The 14,998-nt window shown below is 35.9% G+C and overlaps 2 protein-coding genes across 4 annotated transcripts in view; both read right to left on the bottom strand.

Moving 5' to 3' along the window:
- The window catches only part of tfb1m (transcription factor B1, mitochondrial), a 35,732-nt gene extending 27,109 nt beyond the window's left edge, over positions 1-8,623 (bottom strand). The window contains exons 1-4 of the mRNA XM_079833391.1: positions 8,589-8,623; positions 6,231-6,382; positions 5,960-6,111; positions 2,740-2,848 (exon numbers count right to left, since the gene is read on the bottom strand). Of these exons, the coding sequence (XP_079689517.1) occupies positions 2,740-2,848; positions 5,960-6,111; positions 6,231-6,363 (394 nt within the window). The 5' untranslated portion in view covers positions 6,364-6,382; positions 8,589-8,623. The remainder of the gene's footprint in view (positions 1-2,739; positions 2,849-5,959; positions 6,112-6,230; positions 6,383-8,588) is intronic.
- Positions 8,624-12,024: 3,401 nt separating this feature from the next.
- Positions 12,025-14,998, bottom strand: part of orc3 (origin recognition complex, subunit 3) — a 42,948-nt gene continuing 39,974 nt past the window's right edge. For all 3 annotated transcript variants that reach the window (XM_079833398.1, XM_079833400.1, XM_079833399.1), the window contains exons 18-20: positions 14,589-14,705; positions 14,416-14,495; positions 12,025-12,426 (exon numbers count right to left, since the gene is read on the bottom strand). In XM_079833398.1, the coding sequence (XP_079689524.1) occupies positions 12,321-12,426; positions 14,416-14,495; positions 14,589-14,705 (303 nt within the window). In that variant the 3' untranslated portion in view covers positions 12,025-12,320. The remainder of the gene's footprint in view (positions 12,427-14,415; positions 14,496-14,588; positions 14,706-14,998) is intronic.

The following is a 14,998-nucleotide window of genomic DNA, read 5'->3' as shown; positions in this document are numbered from 1 at the left end:
CGCTCTTTACAGACGCTTATACAACAACAGAGTACACAAATTATTGCCAAACATCAGCATAGGCAGCTGAGAATAGAAGAGCTTTGTAAAGCTGGCCCTTAAATCAACCAGAAGAGGACCCTGCTGTTGTTACAATAAAAATACAAACCAAATTCAGTTGCTGATTAAATAACTTCACTACATGCTACTGAAAAAAAAAAAAAAATTGCATACATGCATAAGACTGAATACAGCAGGGACGACATTCAGGTAAGCTGACCTAAGCCTGTTTTTGTGCAAGAAAGTGGTTGTTCCATCTTGCCGTTCTAATAAGCTGCTGAACAGAGAAGCAATCTGGAAGGTCTGAAGTCCACATTTTGAAGGATTGGGTGTAATGCTTGGACCGAATTCTAGCAAGAACTGGGCCCGTATTTATCAAGCTTCTCAAAAGTGCCATTTTAATCTTAAGTGCTGAGAATTCATGAAATGTACTCCTACTTTCAAACTTAAGTATAAAAGCAAGTTATCAAATTTCTTAAAGCTAAGAATCAAAGACAGCTCGAGAAGCCTCTCAAGTGGTTAGGAGGTGCCAGTAGGGGCTTGTGATGGCACTGAGGAGACAGAGATGTGCGCAAATCCTTTTAGAAGAGGAAGAATGTTTTTGAAATGTTTGACAATGAGCAGTTAATCAAACGGTATCGTATGGACAAAGCAGGCATCATCTTTGTCAGCGCTGGATAATGTCGGGCTGAACTTGCCTTTTATAACATTCCGCTGTTCGTCTAATTCAGAAAGTATTAGCGCTTCTTCCTCCCGCCAGTTCGGATTTCTTTTGGAATCCATGGTGGCTGATTATATCAAAAAGTCTAGGCCATATATAGGTAGGTCAGTTAACAGCACACCCGTTTAAAATGTTTAATTAAGACATGGTGTTTATCTTTCATTTAAAATGTGTATATTATAATGTATTGTCTTGAAAATTATTTATTGTTAAATGTGTGTTGAATGTATACTCCTCTTAGGAATTTAACCATTCAATGTGAATTTATCTGAGAATATTTTTAAATAAGGAAATCTATTCAGTGATTGGTTCATACCTATGACATCATTCAAAATCCTGTTTGTGGCACAGCAAAGTGTCGTAAATCAACTCTAAGACTGAAGACTTTAGTCCTACACTTCACTTAAAGTATGATTGAGATGCTTGATAACTAACTTTTAAACGCAGCTTTGAGCCAAGACTCTTAAGTCAATTCTTTGCAGTGTTCTTGTGAGCAATTCTCAGATGCTTGATAAATACAGGCCCTGGCAGCCAAAGCAAAGACTTAAACACTGGTGTGAAACGAGAGAACTAACAGATTAAAAGTAAAGTTAAGCTGCAGCATTTGGACACAATCAGTGGAAATTGAAAATGTAAGCCTATTTTCTCTGATTACTGATAATCATTTTAAACAGACTCAGGTAATAGCATTTCAGAAAGGGCTTTAGGAGTACAACAAATTCTGTTCATATATTTAATATATACAAAAAGCATCCTCCACAAATATTGGCATCATCGTCAAATTTGAGCAAAATTATAGAAAATTAATGTGAAAAATTAAAAACATGCCTCTAAAACATGTTTCTCAATTACTGGCACCCTTAGAAATTCTTAAGAGTAAAATCTAAGATGTAAAGCACAATTCCAAATTCCCTCAGAGCGATTAGGAAAACATACAGGAAGTAGGAAGACATGATTTCCTGTTTCACTGGGGTATAAATGGGAGCTGACTAGCCTACAGTTTGCCAAGAATAACAGGTACCATTCAAAGGTCTAGAAAAGCACACCTCAAAAGCAACAACAATAACAAAAATAAATGGCTCACTGACACCAGTTTTGTCATGGCCATCCCTGTCCACTGACCTAAACTCCATCCAAAACATGTAGGATGAGCTAAAGAAGAAAATACACAAATGTGTCGACTCTGAATCTGAAGGAAATCAGAAAATGAATCTGACATAAGTTCATAAACCTTATTACGCAGTGCACAAAGGGCGACTGAAAAATAGTCCCTAGTCTCTTAATGAGTCATGGGTGTGTTTTGGGCGTAACGTGCAATAAACCAATCTCATCTCCAATTCCCTTTAAAAGCCAGTTGTGCTTGCATCATGGCAGATTCGCTATTTAAATGGTGGAAATTATGAGTGGAAAGACTGAATAAGTAAGAGTCTATGCGCATTGTGCACCCGCCTATAGGTGCATATATTACTAACGCACCCTTTAAATAACACAAAAAGTACTGTGCCATTGACTTTAGACCAGGTTTTAATGTCAATGGCGCAGTCTTTTTCAGTTCCTCAAAATAGCAACGCGCCAACAAAGCGCCTGAACACACCTAATTTTCAGACCAGCACGCCCATGGGCGAACAGATGGGTGCAAGTACATTTACCATTTAAACAATGTGGCACTGGACGTGAAAATGATAACTGTGTCGGGCTGAAACTAGCAAAAAAACACTTGCGTCGCGCCTGGCGCAGCATTGTCCCGGGTGTATGATAGGGCCCTAAAGGACTCGATTGATACCGAAACAAAGAGAAATTTAACAAACTAGAATATTGAATTAAGAGGTGCCAATAATTGTGGCACACATTTATTTAAAAATAAATAAATATATGTATATATAAGAAGATAAAAAGCAAAGGCATTTTGCCACAACCTGTTTTGCTCATATTTACCAAGGATGTCATAATTATTTACTGAAATTCCTTGTAATGTTTACCATCTTCCCATGTCTTGGCTATGTGAGCTGGGAACCCCCTTTCCAGTCTGTATGTGAGAATATCTCCGTGCGCTATCCTCATTCTTCCAGGGGCAGCCTCAGACAAAAGCTGAAACAACAAAAGAAAAATCAAATACTTTAATATACATGTTTACTAAGCCTATAAAAAAAATAAAAAAAAGACTAATCATAGGTAAAAAAAATAAAAAAGTAATCTTAGGTCTACAATGGCACTAGTAACTAATAAAAACATTTGCTTTAGTGCGATTCAGCTGCATCCACACTGACAGGTGTCATTATAAAGTACAAGACAGTATCAGTCAGTGAAAAATAAATATAAAGATTACTTGGTGCTCCTTCTGACTTCTAAGATAGACTCCTACTTAGCATTGAATGCTAGAATAAGACACTCTAGTAAGTCCGCTGGCCACATCATTAAGGTTTTGCCACCTGCGCTCACTGTCCAAAAATACTTTATACTTTGTATCTGACTTTCTATTAATGCAATACAGTGAATGACCATCTGTGGTCTCCCAGTGATTTACATCATGGGCAGTTTAGCATTTAGAGATTAACACAACGAAAGAAAACAATGCCTTCGTCTACAAAAAAAACTTTATTTCTGTCTTGCATTTCATAATGAACTTAGGCGAGCTCAGTGCTGACTCTTTTTCACCTATTCTTTTTCATGAATTGTAATGTGCAAAAGATTGTGCATCCTTCAAAATATGCAGAATGAAGGACTCGAAACGAAAGCTGCATTCCAAGGGACACTTCCATTTGAGATGGCCTTCAACACTGCTTGATGACATAGCAGGCGAGATGCACAGCTTTACTAGGACTCAGCCTTTTTTGTTTGTTTTATGAACACGGTTGTTACTAATATCTAACAAGCAGGGTGGCCAATGGATATTGTAACGCCACTCTATGTAACAAAAGTTAATGATCAGTGGCGTAACTTTGCTTTGAAAAGTGGTGGGGACACCGGGACACCGCACAACTCGTTTTGCTATGTGTTTATTTAATAAAGAGACGCATTTCTGCCACATAGGCCTACATATTATTTTTTCACTCAATTAGCCTATGTAGTAATAACGAGATCTTATGTCATAAAAACGACATCATTTTCTCGTAATAACGAGATTGTATGTTGTTAAAACGACATATTTTTTTTCCTAATAAGGACATGTGTTGTATAGTGATGTGTGTATATATATGTCTGTATCCATATTGGAGAATTTATTTAGCCCATGCCTTTGTCACACTTGTCTGAAAAGCTCAGCGTAAAATATCTCATCCGCTGCCTGTATCGGTGGCAATGCCCATAGCACGAAATTGTTGTAGCCTAATTTATTGATTAATTTATTTATCAGAGCAGGTGGCCATGGACCGCTCATGTGGCGTAACTTTAACCTTGTAATGACGGACCCCGGTGCAGCCACAAATATCATAACTATCTATAAGTCCTACTGTAATTAAGACATTCTAGAAATGTAGTAAAAAGAAAGACGCTTTCAGCCTTACTCAACGGCCGCGGAAACAGTGGGTTCAATGCATTCCCGGCGTTCTTATTTTGCTTCCGATGTATTAAATATAGGCTACAGGCAATTAGTTTATGAAACCTTGATAAAAATTAAAATACAATTCACTTTTCATCATCAACATATAAAAATTAAAACAATAATATAATAGGCTAATATTTAAACATAACTGTGAATCTAAATAGGCTACGTTTTGCATGTAGCCTACTCCACTCCAAACGCTTAAAAAAATGATTTTGTTTATTAAACAAAAAGTTTTTCATTTCAAATGTAATTTATAAATTCAGTTCATATTTCCAGCAAACGAAATTCCGAGCCAAAATAACAAAGTGGTAAAAAAAACTGCAACAATGAAAAATATTAAAGAATTCGCGGGTGCTTTCGTCGGCATGGAGTGGGGTCAGACATGATTTCTATTGAGTGTTGTTTTGCAGAAATCATTTCTTTAAAGTGAATTTCGTTTTCTATAAATTGTATTTTAATTTTGATCAAGGTTTCATAAATGAATGGCCTGTATATTTAATACATAAGAACCAAAATAAGAACTGGATTGACGTGCGTAACGAACCCACCGGCCTGTTTCTGCGACCTTTGAGTAAGGCTGAAAGCATCTTTCTTTTTAATACATTTCTAGAATATATGTAGCTATTACAATATAGCATACAATATATTACTGTAGGCCTATTATAGAGTTAGATGATATTTGTGCAACGGTTATGCCACTGATGCTAACATGAGCGGTCCATGGCACCTGTTACCCGTAACGAAGTGGTAAAACTTTGAGTTACCACCATGCAATTTCAAACATTTTGCTCATCTCTGTAGCCTATGTGGCAGCTGGCAGCAATGCGTCACAATAACCTGGCGTAAAAGTTGATCATTCTTTACAGATGGCGCGGTATGTTTGGAAAGAAGACGAGTTCTTTATTAAACTCATAAAAAAAAACAATAGAATATAAAATGCCACAATTTATCAAGACCTTGAAGCAGATAAGAGAGAGAAACACCTCGTATGTGCCGCTCAAGTAAGGGGCTTTCCTTGCCATCAGTGCTTGAATAACACGCGCGTCTCCTTCCAGTAAAAAATAATGGCGTGCGTTGGCTGGGATATACATAAACCTAAGAACATACGCGGCATAATTTTTGGAATGGCTTATCACGTGAGAAAAAAAAATGTTTTAGTCGCATAACATCAGTTAATGGAAACGCTGTCATTTCGCAATATTTTTTTATCGACTATTAAATATGGCAAAAGTTTTGCAAAAATCTGTAATGGAAAAAAAAGCTTCTGACCGTCGGAAAAATTTGTTAAATGAATGTATTACGATTTGTTGATCGTGCTTTTGCTTTAATACACACCTTCCGTAATCTATTTTTCAATTACTTTTAAAAAGTGGTGGGGACAATATCGAGCCTGGCAAAAAGTGGTGGGGACATGTCCCACCCGTCCCACCCGTAAATTACGCCTATGTTAATGATAGCACAACATTAAGCACAAATGTTGTACACAACATTACTAAAATACTACTTATTTAGCACTACATTTCTTTAAAGTGAATATTTTTGAAATTGAATTGGCCTAGTAACACTTCTGTCTGCCTGACGAGCAGTTATGAGCAAATGGCCAAATATTGGGCATGACCAATTTATCGCTGTATCAAATACATTAATAAGCAAACCTGTAATCCTGGCGTAAAGCGCGTGTCCTTCTCCACCACTAATAAATCTGCTGCTCCAGCTTTCAGAATAGATCTGGTGAGACCCCCAGGTCCAGGTCCAACCTCACACACATGCGCATCCTTCAGGTTTCCTGCCTGCCGGACAATCTTATCTGAAATCCAATCCATTTAGTTTACATTTAGTACACACATAAAGAGTGTGCTACTTCACTGAAATCTATCAAGTCTTGTTAACGTATTCTGACATAGAGTGAACAGTAGTTGGGCTCACCTGTGAGTCGCATGTCGAGGAGGAAGTTCTGAGAAAGCTGTTTCTCCGCTCTCAGGTTATACAGTTTGATAATCTCCCCTATGGTAGGCAGGGGAGGTAACCGATAACAGGCCAGTTTCTGTGTAGCTGCCATCTCACTTCAGTTCAGTCAACTGAAAAACAGGAGTCTCTTCTCAAATACAGTAGAGAGTCAATTTTGCTAAATTTAAGTTGAATTTATACAATTAACATGATCTTCAGAATTTCTTAGTTTGGTATGTTGCCCTTTTGCTTTATTGACATGCACTCAAAGTGACATGGATCCGGTTTTGAACAAACTTCTTTGTGTTATCAGAGCATGATTTCAGATTATTCCAAAGAGCATCTTAATGACTTTGTGCTCAATTTCCTTCCTTCATTTAACATTTCCTTTAACAAATTTGCCCACCTTGAATCTTAAATGTCTTAAAGTTTTATATTTTATACATAACTTTTCAATACATGAAATAAGTCCCAGATTTCCACTGCAACCCCACTGCAAGAAAAACAGTCTCAGAATAGAACGTCAGAGGGTGAATCCTGCAGTGTCACATGACTTCCTCACGTCTGTTATGGATCAAATACAACCCGAAACCGAAAGATTTTTTGAGACATGGAGACAACATGTGTCTGTTGCAACTTGGAGAAAGAATCCATAAAACATTTATTCTATGAATGTTTATTTTGTGCTGTCAAATGATTAATCACATTCAAAATAAAAAATTGTGTTTACATAAGTCAAGTCAACTTTATTTATATAGCTGCTTTTAACAATGCAGATTGTTTCAAAGCAATTAGTTTATATGGTTAATATAGTTTACTAATTAGATTTATTTGGATATTTAGTTGAAAATGTAGTGTCCCCAAATGAGCAAGCCAAGCCAAAGGCGACATTATACTGTATATGTTCATGTACGGTGTATAATTAATGTGTTTGTGTGTGTTTATAATCAAGTTTTTTTTCATAATATAAATTATATATATATATATATATATATATATATATATATATATATATATATATATACACACACACACATGCAAATATTTCTTAAATAAATGAGAGCATTAATATATAATAATTATACACAGTACACACAACACACAATGTAAACACAAACTTTTATTTTGGATGCGATTAATTGATTTGACAGGACAGCACTAATATTTACAAAATTATACACAGTACACACGATGTAAACACAAACTTTTATTTTGGATGTGATTAACTGATTTCGCAGCACTAGTAGCCTATATATAATATTATATTATATATTTAAATATAAATGCATGCATGCGCGTGTGTGTGTGTATATTTAAATATACATAATCTGGTAAAGATATGTAAAGATATATTTTTTATTGCACAAGACTAAGAGTTTGGAGCAAAATTTTGGGATTAATTTAATAATTGTGTAAGGAAAATCCCATATTAAACAAAAAAGGACAAATAATAAACCTAACGTCACACTCAACTTCAACTTATGTATTATACTGAGGCCCTAAAAGATGCAAGAAATGAAAAAGCTAAATGGATATACATTTAATTTAAGCTTTTTCTCTTGGTAATTTTTTTTCCGGTCTATGGTAATTCCTTGTAAATTAACCTGTTTAGTTTTTCTCTCTCTCTCTCTCTCTCTCTCTCTCTTTTTGCTGTTTCCTTGATGCTATTATGAATGTAACAGTTGAATGCATTACGAAGCTCTGTAAATGTACATTATGATAATGTTTTTGTTAATGCAAAAACATACAAGAATAACAAACCGAGACCTCGGCACTTGAAGACTCATCCGGAGGAGATTGAATTCGTAATGTTTGGACGACACCTTGTGGTTAATACTCTGAACTGCAGCGATTGACAAACTGTCGATTTAATACTACAAGTGACATTGTTAATGGTAAAATAACATACTTAGAGGTTTCTGGGCTTTCCCAATTTATGAAAACATTTGGGGTATAATTTAAAAAATATAAAACTATAATTCACCAGCGGAACTTTGCGGGTAATAAGACTAGTCAGGGCTCAGAGAAACAGTGAATAACAAGGGTAATATTGTATTAAAATATTACTAAAATATTAAAAGCAAAGGCGTAAATCCCTAGTGGAGTTTTATAGAACACTATGTTAGAATCAACGTTATCGCTAAATAATCGAAACACAGCGCTATGCTAATAAAAAAGAAAACACGATGTCTCTGTTTCATAAATTAAAGCACTTTAAAATGTGTTTTTATAATTTACTTCTTACTCATCAAAATATTTAAAACACATCTATGTTCAATAAGAACAACGCTGTTTTAAGCCAAAATACAACACAAACAGGAAGCACGTTTTCCTCACCAGTGCAGCGTCTTCCGATAGCGGAGGCGGTTTCCCCTGACGCTGTGATTTTATCCAATGAGATGTCTATAATGAACAAACTAACCAATCATGTCAATAAGGGGCGGGGATTTTCGGTGCCCTTGAAAATGTGTAATTTGACGTGTCGGCCGCCAGAGAACATGTGCCAGTTTTACAATGACAAAAATGTACTAAAGTTATATTCGGCTCTGCATTATAGGAGGGCATTTGAGAGAAAAAAAATCATAGTTCTATACATTTATGAATTTTGCAGATCCAAAGTAACAAATAAGAATAATAACCTACATGCAGAAACAAGGGAGAAAACAGTGCTACAATTCTATGAATATATGTGGTCTTATTACTCATTCATCCCTAATCAAAAGATAATGTTTTCTTCGCCTTATATACAGTGGGTATAGAAAAAGTCAGATTCCTGTTAAAAGTACAGCGTTTTGAGATGTAGCTAATATATATCGCCTAACCACATGCACTTGTAATGACATCCCATTCTTAATCCGTAGGGTTTAATATGGAGTTGGCCCACCCTTTGCAGCAATAAGAGCTTCAACTCTTCTGGGAAGGCTTTCCACAGGTTTAGGAGTGTGTTTATGGGAATTTTTGACCATTCTTCTAGAAGCGCATTTGTGAGGTCAGGCACGGATGATGAGAAGGCCTGGCTCTCAGTCATCGCACTAATTCATCCCAAAGGTGTTCTATCAGGTTGAGGCCAGGACTCAACTGAGCAGCAACTGTGCAGGCCAGTCAAGTTCCTCCACACCAAACTCACTCATCCATGTCTTTCTTTAGAATCTCTCATTTGAAAGCCACGTTTCAAGTATCTGTAAAACTGCATTCTACCATCTTAAAAATATATTTAAATTACGGCACATGCTCTCAATGCAAAATGCTGAACAGCTAGTTCATGCGTTCATGACCTCAAAGCCATACTTCATTTTGGTGAACAGGCTTACTGGCTGTATTTAGTTTTTTCTTTTTTTGTCAGTAATGTTTGTTACTTATGTCTACCTCAGCACGAAATATGAAGAATACAGGATATTGTTGTTGTAACATGCAGCAAGTGACCAGTACTTGCCAGACATTCCTGCAGCCCCTTTACTGTTAATGTAAGTATGCTGGCAGTGTCCTTGATTTCCGACAGGTGCCCTGTGTTTGGAATGTCATTGTGCTGCCCTTTCTCTCCACCTATTGATGACCGTCCTTCATGGTATTCTATGGCACATCTTTGGAAATACTTGAGTACTCTTCTCCAGATTGGAACCTCTTTACAACCGTTGAAAGCTCTTTGCGGGCCATGGCTTCAGCGATAGGATGCAATCAAGAAGATACTAAGAAAATCTGTCTGAAACAGCTGATTTTTTATTAAGGGTTAATCAACATTAATTAAATGATGACTGGAGAATACTTAAGTGTCTGAACGAGAATAACACACAATATTATGAAAGGTTGTGCACACTTATGCAGACAGGTAAATGTCGTTTTTTTTATCCCCTTAACAGTTTTCAATATTACATTAAAAGGTGGAAAAATATCTTTTTTTTTACTTGAATGGTTTAATTAGGCATTTTTAGCATTGAGCATGTGAATCTTTAATACATGAAAACATAGTATTCTGAGCATGTAATACACACATAACTGCTCACTTACTGTCTTTACTATTCTAATGTTAACTATTCAAAACTTTCTTCAGTTAAACAAAGACAAAACTGAAATCACTACATTAGGAAACAAAGATGAAATTCTCAAGGTGAACGCATATCTTGAGGCTAAAGGTCTAAAATCAAAAAATCAAGTCAGGAATCTTGGTGTGATTTTGGAGTCAGACCTAAGTTTCAGTAGTCATGTCAAAGCAATAACTAAATCAGCTTACAATCATCTGAAAAATATTGCAAGAATTAGAAGCTTTATTTCCAGGCAAGACTTAGAGAAACTCGTTCATGCTTTTATCACCAGCAGGGTGGACTATTGTAATGGTCTTCTCAGTGGCCTTCCCAAAAAGACCATTAGAAAGCTGCAGCTCATACAGAACGCTGCTGCCAGGATTCTGAGCAGAACCAGAAAATATGACCATATCACACCAGTCCTCAGGTCTTTACACTGGCTTTCAGTTACATTTCGGATCGATTTTAAAGTACTATTACTTGTATATAAATCACTCAATGACCTAGGACCTCAATACATTGCAGATATGCTGATTAAATACAAACCCAACAGATCACTCAGATTATCAGGATCAAGTCCATTAGAAATACCAAGGGTTCACTCAAAGCAAGGGGAGTCTGCTTTTAGCTATTATGCCAACCGTAGCTGGAACCAGCTTCCTGAACAGATCAGATGTGCTCCAACAGTAGCCACTTTCAAATCCAGACTCAAAACACATCTGTTTAGCTGTGCATTTACTGAATGAGCTATGCCACTGTACGTCCGACTGATTGCACCTTATCTTATGCATTTACTCAATGAGCTCTGTGCTTTGTCCGAACTGCTTGCACTTTAATTATGTTTCAATTTAACCCTGTTTTATTTTTAGTTTTTAATTATACTTTTTATTTTTTTGTTAAGGCTGTCTGGGTAAAAGAGGTTGAGAGACGGGGGAGCGATAAATCGAAATCCCTCCGGTGCAAGGACGATCCGTTTAGATCTGCTCTGACGGATAGATCTGTATAGCCTTGGTGGTAAGAGGAAGGACCGTGTAGATCCGCTCTGACGGTCGAACAAAGTAGAGATAGCCCTGGTGTTCCTGTCCAGGAAGATTTGTCTGTAAGGGTAATGTTTAAATGCACAGTTACCTGACAAATATTTTTTGAGTACTCCCTCCGGTGCGAGGAAGACCCGTTTAGATCTGCTCTGGCGGGTAAAACATCTAGAGAACGCCCTCAAGTTAGGCCAAGAAGATTTGTCTGTAAGGGTACTGTCTAAACGCACAGTTACCTGACAAATATTTTTAAAGTAAACCTGGCTCTCCATTTTCTTCCACCCCAGATAGGGGATTTCATCTTTATTTTTATTTCCTTTTAATTCCTATTATAACTGTTATACTATATATATTTTTATTTTATTCACTTATGACTATTTTAACTTAATTTCTGTGTAAAGCACTTTGAATTACCACTGTGTATGAAATGTGCTATACAAATAAACTTGCCTTGCCTTGCCTAATGCAAAGTGCATACACAAATAAAATATTCAATCAGCACTTAATTTAGATACTGAAACGGCTTCTGTAATTGTTGAATTGTATCATTTATTTATAATTTATGATTTGTATTGTTGTATTATAAAAATAATTTAGAATATTTTAATTAATATTGCCACTCCTACTTTCTGTAAATAAAGAAGTTTGAAAATGAGCAGGTTTTTCTTAACAGCAGAACTCTATCGCTTTCAAATATTGTAATAGAAATGAAAAAACATTCATCTTTCAAATTTTCATGTTTATTATCTCATAGTTTGATCAAATTAAAACTTTACAGATGCAATGAATTCAAATATTTGACAGATACATTAAAAAAGTTTTTTTTTTTAATTATTATTCCAATGGTAAATTAACAAACGGTAACAAATGTAACAAAAGAAACACAAAAGTAATAGTAACATGTAATACAGCTGACAGTACAACATACAGTTGTAGTGCAAAAACCATACTAATTATTTTATGAACGTCAGGCCAATCTCTTTTGTTCAGGAAACAGCGCTTTGTAAATTGTTTCTTTAACAACCCCCCCAAGTCAGTCTTGCCACGTGGTCCGTTTTCTGTTTTGTTGATTTAACAAAGCCAAGAAATTCCATCTCAGAGACAGCCTGAATGAAACGAGCACTGTAAATGTTAAGGACAATACGTATAAGAAATGTGCTTTCATAGACCTTTTTAAAAGGAAAGTAAGAATGTACACTTAAAAATCTGTTCATTTATGAGCCACATGATTTTATCTTAAACATCTCTAAAGAATGCAGTAACAGTACTCTTCAATGGTTAAAAATGAAGGCAGCGCAATTAATCGCAATTAACCCGAAATCGCGCTTAGACCAATTTGGCTTGGTGTGATTATGAAATTGCAACGGCTGCGATTATTTTTTTAAGCGCAGCTTGTCAGTGATCAGTAGTAAATGCCGCTCCATCTGAAACCACTGCGAGTTTGAGTCGCTTATAAACATCTAACCAAACATGAGAATCATTTATTAACCTTATCCAACAAAAGACAACATTTAATAACGTGTTTTTACTCCAAACTCTCATCATAACATCAGAGTGTTTGAAAACATCCTTCTGTGAGATGTGGCTTCTTACACAGAATAAGGAACACAACATATTCCATAGTATTCTATACTGTCATAAAGGCTATCGTTTAGCATTGAAGTATAAAAATAAGCTGTGTTTCCGTTGCAGGAACTTCCCCAGAAACTATGGACTTTGGGGTGGTACTCGGTGTGTTTCGACTGCAGGGACCAGGGTCTAAATGAAGTTCCAGGTTAATATTTCTGCCTCAGAAAGTCCCTGCTTATGGAGGTAGTACTTTTTCAAAGTTTAGGAACTTTCGGGGGTAGGACTTGGGAGATATAGAGAACAAAATGTACCAAAATTAAAAAATCTTTGGAAGATTTCACTGATCATTTATTTAACCATTAAAAAAAGTAAATTTTTCATCTCCATTTTTTTGTGTTTATTTAAAATGAGACAAATCTGATATTTTAATCTTATATTTGTTATTTAACAGTTGATAGTTCTTTAATGCTGATCTAACCAGCAGAAGACAGGAGCCGGGTTTAAATCCCAGATGCGCAACAACGTTACAATGTGCCCCTATTAGAACTATTCTATTCTTTTATGAATTATATTTAGAAACCATGAGAAAAAGGTGAATAAAGACTGAGAGTCAATGTTCAGAAATTATTAATTATCATTTTGTTTTGAAATGTGCTGTATAACTTTTGCGGTGTTTCGAAAAAACTAAAAAATTTGTTTATTTTTAAATGATTAAAAATGCCATTATTTGATATGAAAAAGTTAATAATTATATTTTAGTCTGTCAAATTTTAAGCTGTCATATGGTCATGTTACAATGTACCCCACCTATGGGCCATGTTGTCACATTTCACTTCCATTCTTTCGGAGTAAATCCAGAAAAAAATTATACACTGTATTAAAGAAACAAAACCACATAATTGTACTAGACGTGGGAAATTAATGTGGGAAATAATAAATACTTTGAACCCCAAGTGAATTTACAGTCAAAAAGTGTGTGGTTGTGCCCCACTCTCCCCTACATCTCCGGACTAATTTGCCTAATCTTCCAAGGTACGCTGGAAATGCGGACAGCAACAGGTCTGGGGTAAAAAATGTTTACAAATTGTCCTGGGACAAATTGTTCTGGGAAATGTAATTTTTAAATGGAAATGTGGCTATACTTTATCATCATGAAAATACTAGAGAAGGCTTGAATTCAGATAAACCATATATTGTCGTGGTCGTGTTTATTAGTTAATCAAAGCATTTCAATCTTGTTTATTCAGCTATACTGTTAATATGATGCCCATAGGGATTTCCTGGACCTACGTGCGTTATCATACTTCTGGGCATAGGCTATTTGTTTCTGCACGAAAGCGCCCTCTGGCTTTCAGATGGAGCAGCATTTACTACTGATCACAGAGCTGTGCTGCACTGACAAGATGCACATAAAATAAAATCGCAGTCTTTGCTAAATCGTGTGCGGTTTAATTTCAATTAACTGTGCAGCCCTATTAAAAATTTATTAAATTAAGAACAAAACTTTCATAACTAAAAATAAGAAATGTCAAAAAAGGATACTGCTTAAGGCTGTCAAATTTTGCAAGCTCCTCAGAATCAGCGTCTTGGTCCTCAGCAGCTGACATCACAGTTACAAATGCCTGAAAAGATTACAAACAATGACCGGTATCATCCACACTGTTAGACAAAGATAACCCACCTCTATACGTGATTTTGATTTAGCATGTTCATACCTCAAGCCAGTCATATAGATTTATGAGTCTTCCACACTCAAGATGAAGCTTGTATACAATGCAGAGGTCTGGCGCAGCACTGGAGATTGTGCCAGCATTCGTTTTCAGGCTTTCATTCTGCAGTAACAACAGGACAGTAACAAATATAATAGACAGTTATTTTGAAGAATGTTGGAAACCAAGCAACACTATCAGTAAATTGCGCAATATTTTTTTAATGCATATTCACTTTGTCGATAACAAAACAGTGGAAAAAGTGAATGGAAACTTGGCTACTGACAGGATTTCTGGGGAGACATTTCTGGGGACACATTGCTGAGAACATTAACGATGCAACGATTGAACTTTAACTACCAATTTACCCACAGTATTCTGATAAATTTGATCCCAACAAGACATTGATATTAGAG

The sequence above is a fragment of the Gobio gobio genome, assembly GCF_949357685.1.
Source record: "Gobio gobio genome assembly, chromosome: 13".
NCBI classification, from domain to species: domain Eukaryota; kingdom Metazoa; phylum Chordata; class Actinopteri; order Cypriniformes; family Gobionidae; genus Gobio; species Gobio gobio.
Note: the sequence above shows the minus strand (reverse complement) of the source record. Positions and strands in the feature narration are given on the sequence as shown.